Source organism: Archocentrus centrarchus, chromosome 8 (genome assembly GCF_007364275.1).
Source record: "Archocentrus centrarchus isolate MPI-CPG fArcCen1 chromosome 8, fArcCen1, whole genome shotgun sequence".
Lineage (NCBI taxonomy): Eukaryota > Metazoa > Chordata > Actinopteri > Cichliformes > Cichlidae > Archocentrus > Archocentrus centrarchus.
Window position 1 is genome coordinate 3,059,413 of NC_044353.1, and position 14,778 is coordinate 3,074,190.

Below are 14,778 nucleotides of genomic sequence, written 5' to 3' on the forward strand. Positions count from 1 at the left end.
CTGCAGCTACAATAGAAAGCTGTGATTCTTCTCCCCATGCAGAGCCACTACAGCTGATCTTAGCGTTCCTCCACCTTCTGAATCCCACTGTAACCCCTGAGTATCCTCATGTTGGTGTTTAGGTGGAGGCACAGTCACCCTCTACTATGGAGGACACAGAGACTAGAGCTGTGTTTAAATTCCCTTTCACAGTTTGTGTCCTACAGAACAGATTCAAGCTGAGTGCATTCATTAGAATTAAAATTTAGATTGGAATAACGTTTGTATTCTCATGTAATATTATTTTATATTATTACAATAATATATAATGAGGTTCAGTTAGCTTTACACAAAAATAGCTTGTAGAAACATCCTCCAAAGAACTACTTTTACTTTCTTACTTTGAGTACATTTCAGAGCCTGTACTTTTTTACTTTTACTTAAGTAGAGAAGTTGAACCAGTACTTCGACTTTTACTAAAGTATTTTTTAACATAAGTACTTGTACTTCTACTTAAGTACAGAATGTCAGTACTTTTGCCACCTCTGTACATCCTCCTCTACTTTTCCCGTAATTACCAGCTTGGGAGCATCTTTGTGCAGCTGCATCGGTCTTACTCAGAGAATACTGTGGATTGTACTTCTTTTTACCTCAAAGCAAAAAATACCCTCAAATAATAAGAAAACAAAGGTTGTTTGTATTTTCTTACAGGATTTTTTTAATTCATTTATCATTCATATCCAACAATTATCTGTTCCAGTGCAGTTTAACAGTTTTCAGAGCAAATTCTGTTTGTTTGTGACCCAAAGACGAGGTAGATGAGGGACAGTCTGATCACTGCCCCCGTGGTCTCAGATCTCCACGATATGCTTCTTTAGATCAGATCAATAAAGACTGCAGGATAAAACAGTGAATTACTTCAATCTTGTGAGCATGTGGCTCTGGAGCAGATATCCTAACGATCTGTTCAGCTTCAGATAATTCATTAAATGTCAAACTGTTGGGCTACGTTTCCATGTTCAGTGCAAGTTTAAAAAATTCTTCATTTTTACAGCCTTAAACCAAAGTCCAGCTTGAGCCTTGGGCTTCAGAGTTACAAAAACACATATAGTAGTTCTACTTTTTTTTTCTATCAGAAACCCTGTACAGATTATAATACTAACACTAAATTTAATTAAGTGTTCACAGTGTATGAGTCATGATCCAACATCAAAATGCTCTGCTTCAAAAAATAATCTGGCACATAAAACATCAAATCTTCCTGCTCAGTTCTATATTACAGCCTCTGCTGGATCAAAGCGGGTGTTTCTTACAGTGTGTTTCCTCTGTTGTTGCTTTCAGACTCACATTGTGGGCAGTTTGTTAAGGTGACTGGCTCCAAATACGACATCACCCACTCAGAGCCGGCCGAGGCGTGAGCAGACTAAGCAGCTGATTTGGGCCCCCATGAGCACTTGAATGTCACATACAGACAATCTGATGACATTACTGGCTTAATAATTTCTGCTGCCTGTGTCAGAGCTGGGCTCAGGTTCATACACATTATCATTGATCACAAATCTGCTCCAAAAAGGATTGATCCCACAGGGTGGGGGAAGCAAAAGAAGACAAAATCAGCAGGATAAAGGTGTGTTTCCGTGAGTAATTACAATATTTTATCATAGTTACTCACCAAGAATGACTTTAGTTAAAGTGAAGCCTCAAACAGGTGAGCTAAGGTTATGTTGTATGGAAACCACAGGCATTATGGTTGGTACCCTGCCTTAGCTCACTAGTCAGTTCACGGCCTAGTAAACATATGTGGTCTTGCTCATTTACATATTATAATATTACATTAGCTAGTTAGGCTGTAAAGAACTGTTGCTGATTATGTTACTGAAACATAACCACGGTTCTCTGAGCCGAGTTACTCTACTGGTCACATGCTGATGGGATATCCTCAGATCCTCCTGGTGCCAGGCTGAGATATGTCCCAGCATTGTGTCAGTATGAAACAGCAATTCTGTATCATAGACTCTGATAACAGTGTTACATTATGATCATGTTTGCAGTTATATTCCAGCATCGTTACACCTCAGTTAGCTCATTGTTTGATTTAGTCAGACCTGCTTTGGGTGCTGCTGTTATGCTCATTTCCTCTGAGGTATTAGAGTTTGCTGTAAGTTGGTAATAAAATAATATGGATAATAAACTCATCCTGTTTTATCAACTGTTTCTCAGGAGCACGGCTGAAATATTTTGGAACACCATCAGCTTGTGATTGATCAGCTAAGTACAGGTGAGGTTGGACTAAGCTGTGAAACATTTTTATTATTAACAGATACAAACATTCAAATTGTCTGTTTTTGTATTTATAGTTTCTCTAATATTAATATTCATATTTATGTTATTTATGTTTTTGCACATTTCAAAGTGATTAAAATAGTTAACTTGTTTGGTAAATGCATTGTCTGCTCATAGTAATAGTAATGGGTGTTTTAGAAGTACAATGCATTGTACTTGGAATGCAGTGCTGAGATGGGGGGTTGGCGATGGGTTTAGCTGGGAGTGGGGGCCCCAAATCAAATTCTGCTTATGGCTTCATAACACGTTGGCGCTGTACCCACAAGTCTCAGAGGCCAGGAGTCAGAGCTGTGTGGCACGATGAACCTGAGCGTTTTTCACTGTAATCAAGACAAAAACCGAAAAAAATCAAACTGGCCACTTCAAGCTCTCTGATTGGACCCTGGCACCGCAGTGCTGTCTGGGGTGTTTAGTCGACCTCGCCATCAGCTCGTCTTGATGTTTGTGTTGATGATTCATCCTGGAGAAGTTCATGTCTGAATGCCTGATTTAATCCCCTGCACCTTCACCACTCAGCTCTTTGCGGAAAACCAATTAAGGCAAAATCAATTCAGAGATTAGCAGGTACAGATTTAAGTCTGTGAAGTCTCAAAGTGGAGGCTCATTAACATTCATTTGTGTTCATCAAAGTCAGACTTCTCTACAGGAAGAGTTGGAGACACAAGGTGAGACTGAGGAGATGGAGGAACATAAAGTTGAGGGAGTGAGCAGAAGGGGACCCACTGGTTTGCAATACAGTTGGGGGTGAGATGGCCATGGTGGTGACATTGGTGGTGGTATTGGTGGTATTGGGGGTTTTGGTGGTGTTGGAAGCTGGAGACAACCGTGTTCCTAATGTCTCAGTGAGGAAGGTCTCAAAGCTGCTCACTCTGGTGAATCTCATCACTGCAGTCTCTTGTCTTTTCCTGGTGGAGGTGCTTTGAGCTGTTAACACAACCGCCTGGAACCAAGAGCCGTCCTGCTTACACATCAGCGGGCCGCCAGAATCGCCCTGAACAAACAGATGGGAAGGTTCAGTTATCATTAGTTCTTATAATCTTACATTTTCCTGAGACTCAAAGAAAGTGTTTGATGCACCCTCATTACCAGAAAATTTTGGAACAAAGTTATTATAATTAGATAAAACTAACATTTTAATAACTATACCAATACTAATACTAATACTAGTACTACTACTAATAATAATTTAAGTGTGGGGAAAAACCAACTTTGCTGAAACAAAATAAAAATATGATAAAATACGATGAAAATCAAATTGTTTCCAGGATTAATTTCATATTTAATGCGCTCTTTTGCAAAGTCTGAGTGCTCAGCTGCCATGTTGAACTGTGCACTATTTGGGCAGTTACTTATTTTAAAGTATTATCTCAGTGAACTTTAACTTTAGCTTCATCATTGAAAGCTCATAAAAACCCCAGAATCCAGTTTTAACAAGTCTTGTTTTTTACCCCTCTGGAATTTATTTCTGCCACCATTTTTGCTGTTATAGAATTTTCCCACAGATTTAAATTCAGAATGATTTGGGTGCCATATTGTTCTTTCTAATAAAGTCTTCATCTTAGGAGGAATTTATAGAGGCTTAAAAATAAAATAAAATTCCAGGGCACTCTCTTTTAAATCACAGTTAATGTGAGCCTCTGACGGCGACTTAAACAGACTTCATGAAGATACCAGCTCTGATCTAATTGTTCCACCAGCAGGAACATGAGGAACACTCCCATTGGTCCTATGGTCAGATAGGCTGACTCACATTAAAACTGGCCAAACTGTGTGGCTTCAGGATGATAGTGAACTCTACAACAAACTTTTCTCCAGCTCCACCTTCAGGCATGTAATGAACACCAAAACTTCAACATTAGTACTTTTTTTCTGACAGGTTTCTGAAGATTGAAAGCCCTCAGAATTCATCATGTGACTGTATTAAAAGCTTCCAATCAACAAAAAAATCCAAGGTCCAGAACAAACATGTGAGCAGAGATGAACAGTAATCCAGTCATTTACCTGCTCCAGAGTAAAAGATCCTGTACAGATGTTCTCACTCGATGATGCATTCCCACAATTTACCACTGAGGTCTGAAACTCCTGCAGAACTTGTTCAGCTAAAATGATGAAAAATAAGAAAATTGTGATGTTTGACTAAAAAGAGTGAAAGTGCAGTGGTCTGCATGTGTAAACTGAAGAGATGGACTGGTGCAGAGACTGAGCATCACTCTGTCAGCCTTTATGTTGCTGACTCACCCCCTCCTCTTCCAGGACTCCAGCCGGCTGACCAGCACACCGAGCCCTCGGAGAAGGTTTGTCCGTTGTCCAAGCAGATAGGCTGGATGTAGTCAGTCAGGGTGGGCCTGGCTGATAGATGGAGAATGGCTATGTTGGTCCCATTTGACTGGCTCAGAGTGATATTTGTCACGTTCAGCGTCACCTCAAAGGGGTTGGATCCATTTTGATTCAGACGACCCAACACGACAGTCCACTCAGACGCTACAGAGGAGCTGTGGGAGGAAAGAAACATCAAAACATCCTCATCAGTTTCAGAGTTTCAGTTTGCAGAATAGAGCTTAATTTATAGGTGCCTTTGCCAGCATTTATAAATTTGCATGGTGTGTCTGAGTTGCCAAACTACCAGTTAGTGGTGAAGTTTCTCTCTTGGAAACTTTTAAAAATGGCAGCAGAAAAAGAAGTAGCCAGCAATCTGTCGAGAGATATAATCTCCAGCATGTCCTGGGTCTGCCCCGGGGCCTCCTCCCGGTAGGACATGCCCGGAACACCTCACCCAAGAGGCGCCCAGGAGGCATCCTAGTCAGATGCCTGAACCACCTCAACTGGCTCCTTTGGAAGTTGGCAGTATGAAATTGTCCCAAATGTCTTGGCATGCCGAAGCATTAAGAGTTCCTTTCACTGGAACTAAGGGACTGAGCCCAATTCCTGAATCCCACCCCATATTCCCCCCCTCCACCAAACTTTACACTTGGCACAATGCAGTCAGTACCGTTCCCCTGGCAACTACCAAACCCAGACTCCTCCATCAGATTGGCAGATGGAGAAGTGTGAGTCATCCCTCCACAGAGCACGTCTACATTGCTCTAGAGTCCAGTGGCAGCATGCTTTACACCACTGCATCCGACACTTTGAGCTTGGTGCTGTAAGGCTTGGCTGCAGCTGCTCGGCCATGGAAACCCATTCATGAAGCTCTCTGTTCTTGAGCTAATCTGAAGGCCACATGAAATTTGGAGGTCTGTAGTAACTGACTCTGCTGAAAGTTGGTGACCTTTGTGCACCTCTGTGACCCTCAGCATCTACTGACCCCACTCTGTGATTTTTGTTTCTCTACAAAATGAAATTCTTCTCTACAGAATCTACAACACAGCAACATCTGTGAGGTGTGGAGAGGAATCAATACCATCTCTGGATACAACAAAAAATAAACAACAGCCAAAGTTATTCTTATGACTGCAATATCTAAATATCTATGCCTCTGAGTGGCATAAGATGAACTTATGGTTCAGTGTGGGTAGCACTGTTAACCTGTCATTAATCAACTCACACTGGTTATCCACGATGAGCACTGTGCGGTTGGAATTTTAGAGGAATGTCTGCGGTGGATGGAAAACCTTCTATTTATGCTTTCCATATGAAAATTCATATGTAGAAAGACACAATCACAGTACCATAAATTATGCATCCCCAGAGCACGAACTGTATCATTATCTGTTCAAACTTCACCCTCTGCTTCAACTCACCTTGAGAAACAGTTGGCGTTGCTCAGCACTGAGTCCACGGCCACCAGAGTCCCACCACACACATGACTTCCATTCTTCTGTAGACTCGCCATCCACGGCCACGAGCCAGCTGCTGCCACAGAGTTTCCTCCCAAAATACCAGAATTCTTCGGAGGTTGTCCACAGACCGCTGAGGAGAAAATCCAGAGGTAGACACAAAGAAATGTTAAAAACTTGGACAACATCAGTTCAAGTTCAGATTGTTTAGACTAGACTTATAAAGTGTTGACATGGTGGGCACTCACGTTGGGGAGGGGTTAGAGGCAGCGTGATTGTTGGACGAGTGGTGGTTGTTGGAGGGGTGGTGGTGGTGGTTGTAGTGGTGGTTGGCACTGCTGGCAGTCCTCTGCAGGAGACACTCAGGTCACTGTTGGTCCCACTAGATGTGAATGTGATGAAGCCCGGCTGGTTGGAGGTGATCTGGCTGTTGATCCAGGTCTGGTACCGGGATACTCTGGTGTAGACTCCTGGGAAATTTGGCAAAGCACAACCTTCCCCAAAACTGACGATTCCCGCCTGAATCCAGCGACCGTTCTGCTTGCTCACCATTGGACCTCCTGAATCCCCCTTTGAGAGCAGAAACATTTAGTGTTAGCTGAGGAGAAGAATCTTTGCAGAAGGTAAAAGTCTGCCGAACAGGTAAAAATGATCACCTGACAGGAGTCCTTTCCTCCTGCAGATAACCCGGCACAGACCATGTTGTCAGTGATCGACCCCACTCCATAGTCACAGTTACACTTCCTGTTTCCCACAATGGGAACCTTCACCTCCATCAGGTTTTGTGGGGAAGGAAGGGACACTAAGGGGAGAAAGCATCAGTTCAAAAAGTGCAATTTTCATGGGTCATATCAGCATGTGTGATAGTTGGGTAGTCAAAGCAAGTTATAGCATATGAAATGCCTCCTTTTTACCTACATTTGGTACCAGGATTATTTTATAGCTGTTATTCCCTCTTATATCAAAATAATTTCTATTCTTGTCATATTTTAAGACTGGTGAATGTAGTTCATGGTTGTGAAATGGTGAAAACACACTAGTGTTCACATAGGCGTAGGAACCGGGATGGGGGGGGCAGTCAATTATTAATCATGAAACAAGCAGCCAAGCTGAGTTTGTGTGCCTCCTCTGAAGATGCAGCCTGCTTCCTTTCATCTAGTGACATCATTAAAAAGATTTTAGTAAAGATCAAATCTGTTTGTTCTGACTGATAATTTTCTGTTGAAGGCTGAACTCAGTGTGTTTGCAGTCATCAGACTCTGGTTTATAAAACTTTAGCTTTCAGGAGAATTTTGCTGCTCTAAATATTTCTGAGATGTCTGAGAACACAGTTGTTTCCTGCTTTGTAGTCTTCATTTCTCTGAAAATAATCAGGTGTCTTTATGACCCACCTCCACTTGCAATATTGCCCCAGCCGGTGACCCAGGTGTTAATGCCGTTGTAGAAGGTGCTGCCTGAGGCTGCCAGGCAGACGGGCCGAATGTAGTTGGTGAAAGTCACTGATGAGGAGAGCTTCAGGAGGGCGATGTCATTGTCAGAGGTAACAGAGTTGTAGTTGGGATGTTTGATGACCTGTGATACTGAACGAGACACCGCATTGGGGTTGGATCCCTTCAGACTCTGACGGCCCAGAGACACAGTCACACTGCTTGCAGTGTAACTGGGATCATCAAAGACACAAAAACAGTGCAGAAATGATAAATGATCATTTCAATATAAAATGATTGGGTACAGTGATGTTAGAGGCCCTGTTAAAGATTCATCCTGGGACCCTCAGAGAGGTCCTGCCCTCCAGATTGGGATCTGTGGCCTTTCATAGTCTCTTCTAGTGACGTGCAGTCAGTGAGGCAGTGTCTCCTCTGTCATCACGACAAGTAAAATACTAACAATGATAAGAGAAAATACATTTGACCACTCAACTGTTCTATAAAACTGTTTTCTGAATTATTTCAACATTTTAATGGTTAAAATCGCGGAATTTACTCACTGCCTGTTCAAACACATGGAAGAAATGCAGGGTGAGCCAGTGTAGTGCTGTGGCTCACCTCCGGTGGCGCTGTGTCACATAAAACAGATGGAGCAGGCCTCTGGCGCATGCCCATTGCTGTCTCTCTTCATATCACCAATATACGTTTGATTACACATGTGCTACACATGCTGATGTTCCACAGTCTGTCTAATATACAGAATGAATGTGTGACATGTTTATTCTTTGTAATCAATCATAAATGCACGGTGAAAATAAGCAGGGTGAGGCAGGAAGTACCGTGCCGCGCCGATAGGGGGCAGTGCTGCAACAGTGCTGCCCCGTAGGGAGAAGGATAGGCGTATGGACTTCATCTTCAAATAAAGTTAAGATAATACATGTTTTTGTTTGTTTTTTTTTATTTCAAAAGAGAGGACCTTACATTAAATATTTTGTTTTTCTTGCCATCATTGTTGAAGAGCATGGAGTTGATTAAAGCATAATTAATCATTAGCATAATTAAAATTGAAATATAAGCTTCTATTTTGGGTTCATATATGTGAACATCCGACTTAAGACGAGTCAGTGTCTCACCGTCACAAACCTCACCGCACGTCACTCTTCATAGAGCAAAACTTTCTCAGGTTGCTCACCTCTGAAAGCAGTGAGCAGCACACAGCACCCACTGACTGTTAATGAGGGATCCTCCACAGAAATGGCTCCCAGATCTTTGCAGACTGACCTGCCAGGGCCAGCTGCCAGGAGGGGCGTCCTGTCCTCCTACAATCCTGGTGTTCAGACTCGGCTGACCGCAAACTGACAGACATTAAAACACAGAGTGAGCATCACTGCATGACCTGTAAACTCTCAGCATTACAAACTGCTGAGTGAGGACACAGTGATCCTGGGAGTAACAGCAGGAAAACCAAAGTAAATAATCAAAGTAAATAATCATACATATAAATTTTATCTTACCATCCAGCTGTGACTCAGACTCTGAAAAAACAGAAAATATTTTTAAAACAACAAATCTCCATTTATCTTTCTGTGGTTAGTTTACTGTCTGTAATGATAGTGGGAAAGTTGACAGTCTGTGGTTAGCTAGAAGCAAGGCTCTGAAAAATGAAGCCAAAGCTGCAGTTCCTCTAACGTCCATCAGAGGCTTCAGCAGAAGACTCCCATGTTAAAATGTCCTAACATGGCATGTTTCTCTACACTGTGTGTGTGTGTGATATAACTACATAATTAGCTGTAAAACTGAAGGATTTAGTTTGCCTTCACGTACAGTTTACATATGAAAAAGAAAACTGGTTTATTAACATCGTACCATCTACAAATACATGAAGTTTAATTTGTGAAAGTATCTTCCAGACCAGAATAATTTACTACACATGATATCAACAGCATGTTGTGTCTCTCAGCTGATGATCACATGTGAGTAAACCATCATTTCACCTGTTTTAGCCTCATAACCAAGCTGCAGGTGGCTCTACAATAAGCCATGAGTCCTGTCCTAATGATCTACATGTAGACTTAGATACAGAGTCCAGTGGATGCTCACACAGTGCAGGTTAGTTTGTAGAGTTTCACTGAGTTTGTCTCCGTTTCTGTAACAGATGTTCAGAGGGAAAAGTTTTTCTGTCTCTTCACTCGAGTTCCTGCTCACTGACCAGACAAAGACTTTAGGAGATTTTCCTCCATCTGAGCAACACTTTCCTTTCCTTCATTTGATTCGTTTCCCTCCTAAACGTCCACCCAGTGAGACGTGACGTTCCCTCCTGCTCTTAAAAGGGAATATTTAAATCCAGGATTTCCTCCTTTTCCTGCTGTTATTACATGCACTCTTCCTTTAAAGTGAAAGGATTTGCTCCTGAGTGTTTTAACCCTGTACCTGATGCAGGTGTGTGCAGTCAGCGGGGCTCTTACCTTGGGTCAGCAGCATCAGCACAGCAGCCAAACAGATCACTTTGTAGAAAGCCATGACTGGAACATCTAAACTGCCAGACCTGCTGCAGCATAAATACCCTTCCTCTCTCCTCCCCCTCTCTGTCTCCAGTAAAACACACCTCTCTCAAACACCTGTCCAACAACATGCCCAACACCTTGCCGCACATCACCTGATCCTCCTCACATCAGACCTGCCAGGTTAAACAGGAATTTCAGCTTTCAGGCAGAAATGTTGAACTTGTTTATTAGTTAGTAACTTTTCTAGGATTAATTATTAATTTTACATCAGGAAACCAAAGCCTGCTGCGTTTACCTGTGGACCTGTTCTCAGATAGTGTGCAACGTTAAGATATCAGAGAGCGAAGGAGGTGCCAAAACAATAAAATCTGAACATCAGTGCAAGAACAGACTGAGAGTCAGTGCAAAGGAGCCACTAGGACTGATCTGAGGTCTCACCTGTTTACCTTCACTACATCCATGAACCTGCTCTTTTCATCCTGCCTGCAGCTCCATCTCCAGTATATCCACCCTCCCTCCAAACCATCTCAGCCTCTCTGACTCTGAGCTGTCTCTCTGATGGACTCATTTCTAATCCTGTCCATCCAGCTCACTCCCAATGAAGATCTCAGCTCTGCCACCTCCAGCTCAGCCTCCTGTCTTTGTGTCATTGCCACCATCTTCAAACCATCACAGCAGGTCTCAGTAACATCCTGTAAACCTTCCCTTTCACTCCTGCTGCTGTCTGTCTGTCACAAATTACCCCAACACTCATCTCCACACACTCCACCCTGCCTGCACTCTCTTCTTTACCCCTCTTGTGCACCGTCCTCTCTCTCAGACATCTCCATACCTCCACAGGTATGTCATCTAGACCAGCTGCTCTTCCACTCTTCATCCTCTTCACGGCTGCCCTCACTTCCTCCTCACTAATCCTCTGCACTTTCTGATTCACTAACTGACCTCCATCAGTCCTCCTTTCTCATTTTCTACATTCATCAGCTCCTCATAGAACTCCCTCCATCTTCTAAAACACTCTCTTCACTTGTTAGTACGTTTCCATTTTCAGATTTAATTTCTTTCCCCAACAGAATTATTTCTGCCTGAGATTTCATCCTGCTGCTTCCTAAACTAAGAATAAAGATATTCAGCTCATTTAAGTTCATGTTCCCTTCAGCTGAACTGTGTCTAAATTTAGTTTCACTGGACTGAATGTGGGTCACAGTCCTGGTCCTGATTCACTGTTTTGAGTTCTTTTTGGTGAAGTTCTGTTTTTTGTTATATCTTTGGTTGTGTTTATTAGTTTCTCAGTTTGTCGTAGTTTTGAATTCTGTTTTTGGTTATAGTTATTATAGTTATTTGTATTTAACTCTGGTTACCATTGTTCTTGTGTGTCAGATGTCTGTGAATGAATGAATGAATGAATGACCTTGATTTGATGGAAAAGTTATTATTTAGCTGCAGCCCTGAGACAGAACTGAACTCTGAAACAGCTTTAATGACAAGTCTCTTTAACAGTGTCCCAAAAAAACAGAGAAACACAATCACACAGACACTCAGACAGACTCAGTGAGGCCGGCAGGGAAAGCTAAACTCAGAACAACATGAAAATTTAATACATAAAGAAATACAAAACCTAAAATGCTGGGTCAAACCCCAGGATCATGACACATGATTCCAACTTATAGCTAATGACAATATAAAGCTCAAATGTACACGAGTATCCAGGAAGACATTTTTCCGTCAGCACTGAGGTGTTGTTTACAGAAGCAGGTTTTGTGTGTGCTGTATGATTCATCTAGAGGTTATGAAGGAAATACATACCACTGATCTGTTCTTGGACTGTGTCAGTGAAACCAGTCGATTCTTCAGCCTTTATTTATCTACACTGACAGGACTGAGTCGATGGGGAGACTTCCCAGAAACTGGTTGATCCAGGCGTCAGGCTTCCACGAATGAACAAACAAGTTCCAGCCATTATCATTACACCACATGGTAGTCTAGTCAATGTGTGTGTGTGTGTGTGTGTGTGTGTGTGTGTGTGTGTGTGTGTGTGTGTGTGTGTGTGTGTGTGTGTGTGTGTGTGTGTTGCTTCGTGTGGGTAATAAAAGCTTTAGTGTGTTTTTCAGTCTCACAGCGGTCGTCGAGCTGCTAAAACTTGTTGGACTGTTGTGGTGAGTCTGGGCGCATTATCCACGTTATCATCCCGGAAATGGTGCAGCGAGAAAATCAGCTGGACCGAGACAAACTCTGCTGTTCGGTCTGTTTGGATCTGCTGAGGGATCCGGTGACTCTTCCCTGCGGACACAACTACTGTATGAACTGTATGAAAAGCTACTGGGATGGAGAGGATCAGAAGCAAAGCCACAGCTGTCCTCAGTGCAGACAGAGCTTCACACCGAGGCCTGCTCTGGTGATAAACACTGTGATAGCAGGTTTAGTGGAGGACACAGAGAAGACTGGACTCCAAGCTGTTCCTGCTGATCTCTGTCCTGCTGAACATGGAGAGGTGACCTATGATTTCTGCACTGAGAGGAAGCTGAAAGCCATCAAGTCCTGTCTGCAGTGTCTGGTCTCTTACTGTGAGCAGCACCTCCAGCCTCACTATGAATCTCCTGCCTTTAAAAAACACAAGCTGGTGGACCCCTCCCAGAAGCTCCAGGAGATCATCTGCTCTCGCCACAGTGAGGTGATGAAGATCTTCTGCCGCACTGATCAGCAGTGTATCTGTTATCTGTGCTCCATGGATGAGCATAAAGGCCATGAAACAGTTTCAGCTGCAGCAGCAATGAGTGAGAAGCAGAGAGAGCTCGGGGAGAGTCAACAGAAAATCCAGCAGAGAATCCAGGAAGGACAGAAACATCTGAAGGTGCTTCAGGAGCAGGTGGAGAACATCAATCAGTCCACTGATAAAGTTGAGAGGGACAGCAAGGAGATCTTCACAGAGGTGAAGCAGCAGATCAGGTCTCGTCAGAAATCTGCAGTGAGTCATGTTAATGAGCTTCAGGAGAAGCTGCAGCAGAAGATCTCTGAGCTGAGCAGGAGAAACACTGAGCTGGAGCAGCTCTCACACACAGAGGACCCCACCCAGTTTCTACACAACTACACCTTATTGCCACGTCTGGGTGAAGCTACAGACTCCCCCAGCATCAGTATTGATCCTCAGAGGTCCACCGAGGATGTGACAGCAGCTGCGTCTGAGGGCAAAGATAAACTACAGAACCTCCTTAGTGAGGAATGGACCAAAACATCTCTGAGAGAAACTGCAGGGGGTGCTTGGCTGTCACAGCCAGAGCCCAAAACCAGAGCTGAATTCTTAAAATATAAATGTCAGATCACCTTCAATCTAAATACAGCACACCAGCATATCAAACATGTGCATAGCTTAAAAGTTGAAAATAGTTCTACTAAAGATGATGGATATCATGATCACCCAGACAGATTCACTGACTGGTCTCAGGTGTTGTGTAGAGAGAGTCTCGCAGCACGTTGTTACTGGGAGGTGGAGTGGAGCGGGAATGATGTTTTTATAGCAGTAGCTCACAAGGATATCAGCAGGTCAGGAATAGAGAGCGCGTTTGGAAACAATAATAAGTCATGGGCAATGGAGTGTTTCTATGGTGGTTATGAGTTCAGATATAACAACATCAGAACTCCTGTCTCAGGTCCTCGGTCCTCCAGAATTGGAGTGTACCTGGATCACAGTGCAGGTGTTCTGTCCTTCTACAGCATCTGTGAAACCACTAAAACCATGACTCTCCTCCACAGAGTCCAGACCAGGTTCAGTGAGCCGGTCTGTCCTGGATTCAGTTTATACTGTCCTAAAGCTTCTGCTAAAATCCCTGAAGACTCAGAAGGCCAAAAGATTCAGAAGATTCAGAAGATTAAGATTCAGAAGACCAAGGTTATTCCTTCTCCTCAGCAACCCTGTTTCCCATCAGATTGGGGCCAACCCAGGGCCACCCCACTCCCTTATTCCAACACGCACAGAACATTTTTTCATTAAATACACAAATAAAGAAATAAACTAAGTACCAGAACTGCCTAAAAAAGGAAAGGTGATGCTGTTAGCAGACAGTTCTCACAGGAGGTGGAAGTGCACATTTATGCATCCATTTACTAAGTTTGTTTACAACTTTTAGGTTTGTGTGCAAAGCAGCTCCACAGCAGAAGGTCAGACTGTAGCATGTAAATGACATGATGTCAGACTGCAGACGTCTTTTTTTGTATGTTTGTTTGTTTTTTACAAGAATGAGGCCACTGAGTTATTCTCACATTCAGGCCTTTGAAAGAGGGTTTTGTGAGTTTGCTGTGTGGACACATGAAGGTTGTGTAGAAACATGTGTGACAGCATTAAAGCTTATGAAGAAACCAGACCCTTAATGTGATTCTCATTTTCCTTTGTGGCATTAATGAAACTGATTTTCTCACATTTGTTTCTCTTGATGTCAAAGAGAACAAAACACAATTTTAAACAAATATTTTTTTATACAGCATGTCTGCAGCTTTATTTCCACATTTAGGATTTTTCTTGTATGTAGAGATAATAACATCTTCAAAATTAACATTTATCCTGTTTTTCTGCCTTCAAGGATCATGAAAAATTTAAAGGACCTGAAGCATCTTCAGCAACAAATGCCAAAACAAAATGAAAGCCTGACATGTTGTATTGTGTTCTTGGTTACTTTGTATAGTTTGGGGTTATTTGGACTATTTCTTAATCATAATCAGGTTAACAAACAGTTTGAAAACACAGAAAAAACAGAAAAC

General features: G+C 42.7%; 2 protein-coding genes across 2 annotated transcripts; one reads left to right on the forward strand and one right to left on the reverse strand.

Annotated features, from left to right (window-relative positions):
• Window positions 1-693: 693 nt before the first annotated feature.
• LOC115785060 (transmembrane protease serine 9-like) lies at window positions 694-10,091 on the reverse strand. The gene is made up of 10 exons (XM_030736508.1): window positions 9,991-10,091; window positions 9,040-9,060; window positions 8,718-8,880; window positions 7,490-7,758; window positions 6,755-6,900; window positions 6,347-6,668; window positions 6,063-6,231; window positions 4,561-4,814; window positions 4,324-4,421; window positions 694-3,313 (listed from the first exon to the last, which is right to left on the reverse strand). The coding sequence occupies exons 1-10, from the start codon at window positions 10,043-10,045 to the stop codon at window positions 2,963-2,965; spliced, it is 1,848 nt and encodes a 615-aa protein (XP_030592368.1). The 5' UTR covers window positions 10,046-10,091; the 3' UTR covers window positions 694-2,962.
• Window positions 10,092-12,220: 2,129 nt separating this feature from the next.
• LOC115785061 (tripartite motif-containing protein 16-like) lies at window positions 12,221-14,153 on the forward strand. Its single transcript, XM_030736509.1, has one exon. It carries the CDS (start codon window positions 12,221-12,223, stop codon window positions 14,012-14,014), a length of 1,794 nt encoding a protein of 597 aa, XP_030592369.1. The 3' UTR covers window positions 14,015-14,153.
• The last annotated feature ends 625 nt before the right edge of the window (window positions 14,154-14,778 follow it).

What these genes read in the sequence shown, in the direction of transcription:
- LOC115785060 (XM_030736508.1), bottom strand. Translation starts at nt 10,045, where the DNA reads ATGGCTTTCTACAAAGTGATCTGTTTGGCTGCTGTGCTGATGCTGCTG. An exon ending in GCTGATGCTGCTGACCCAAG is followed by an intron (nt 9,061 to 9,990) that starts GTAAGAGCCCCG and finishes CTGTTTTTTCAG; the next exon opens with AGTCTGAGTCACAGCTGGAT. An exon ending in GAGGAAAGGACTCCTGTCAG is followed by an intron (nt 6,669 to 6,754) that starts GTGATCATTTTT and finishes CTGCTCTCAAAG; the next exon opens with GGGGATTCAGGAGGTCCAAT.
- LOC115785061 (XM_030736509.1), top strand. Translation starts at nt 12,221, where the DNA reads ATGGTGCAGCGAGAAAATCAGCTGGACCGAGACAAACTCTGCTGTTCG.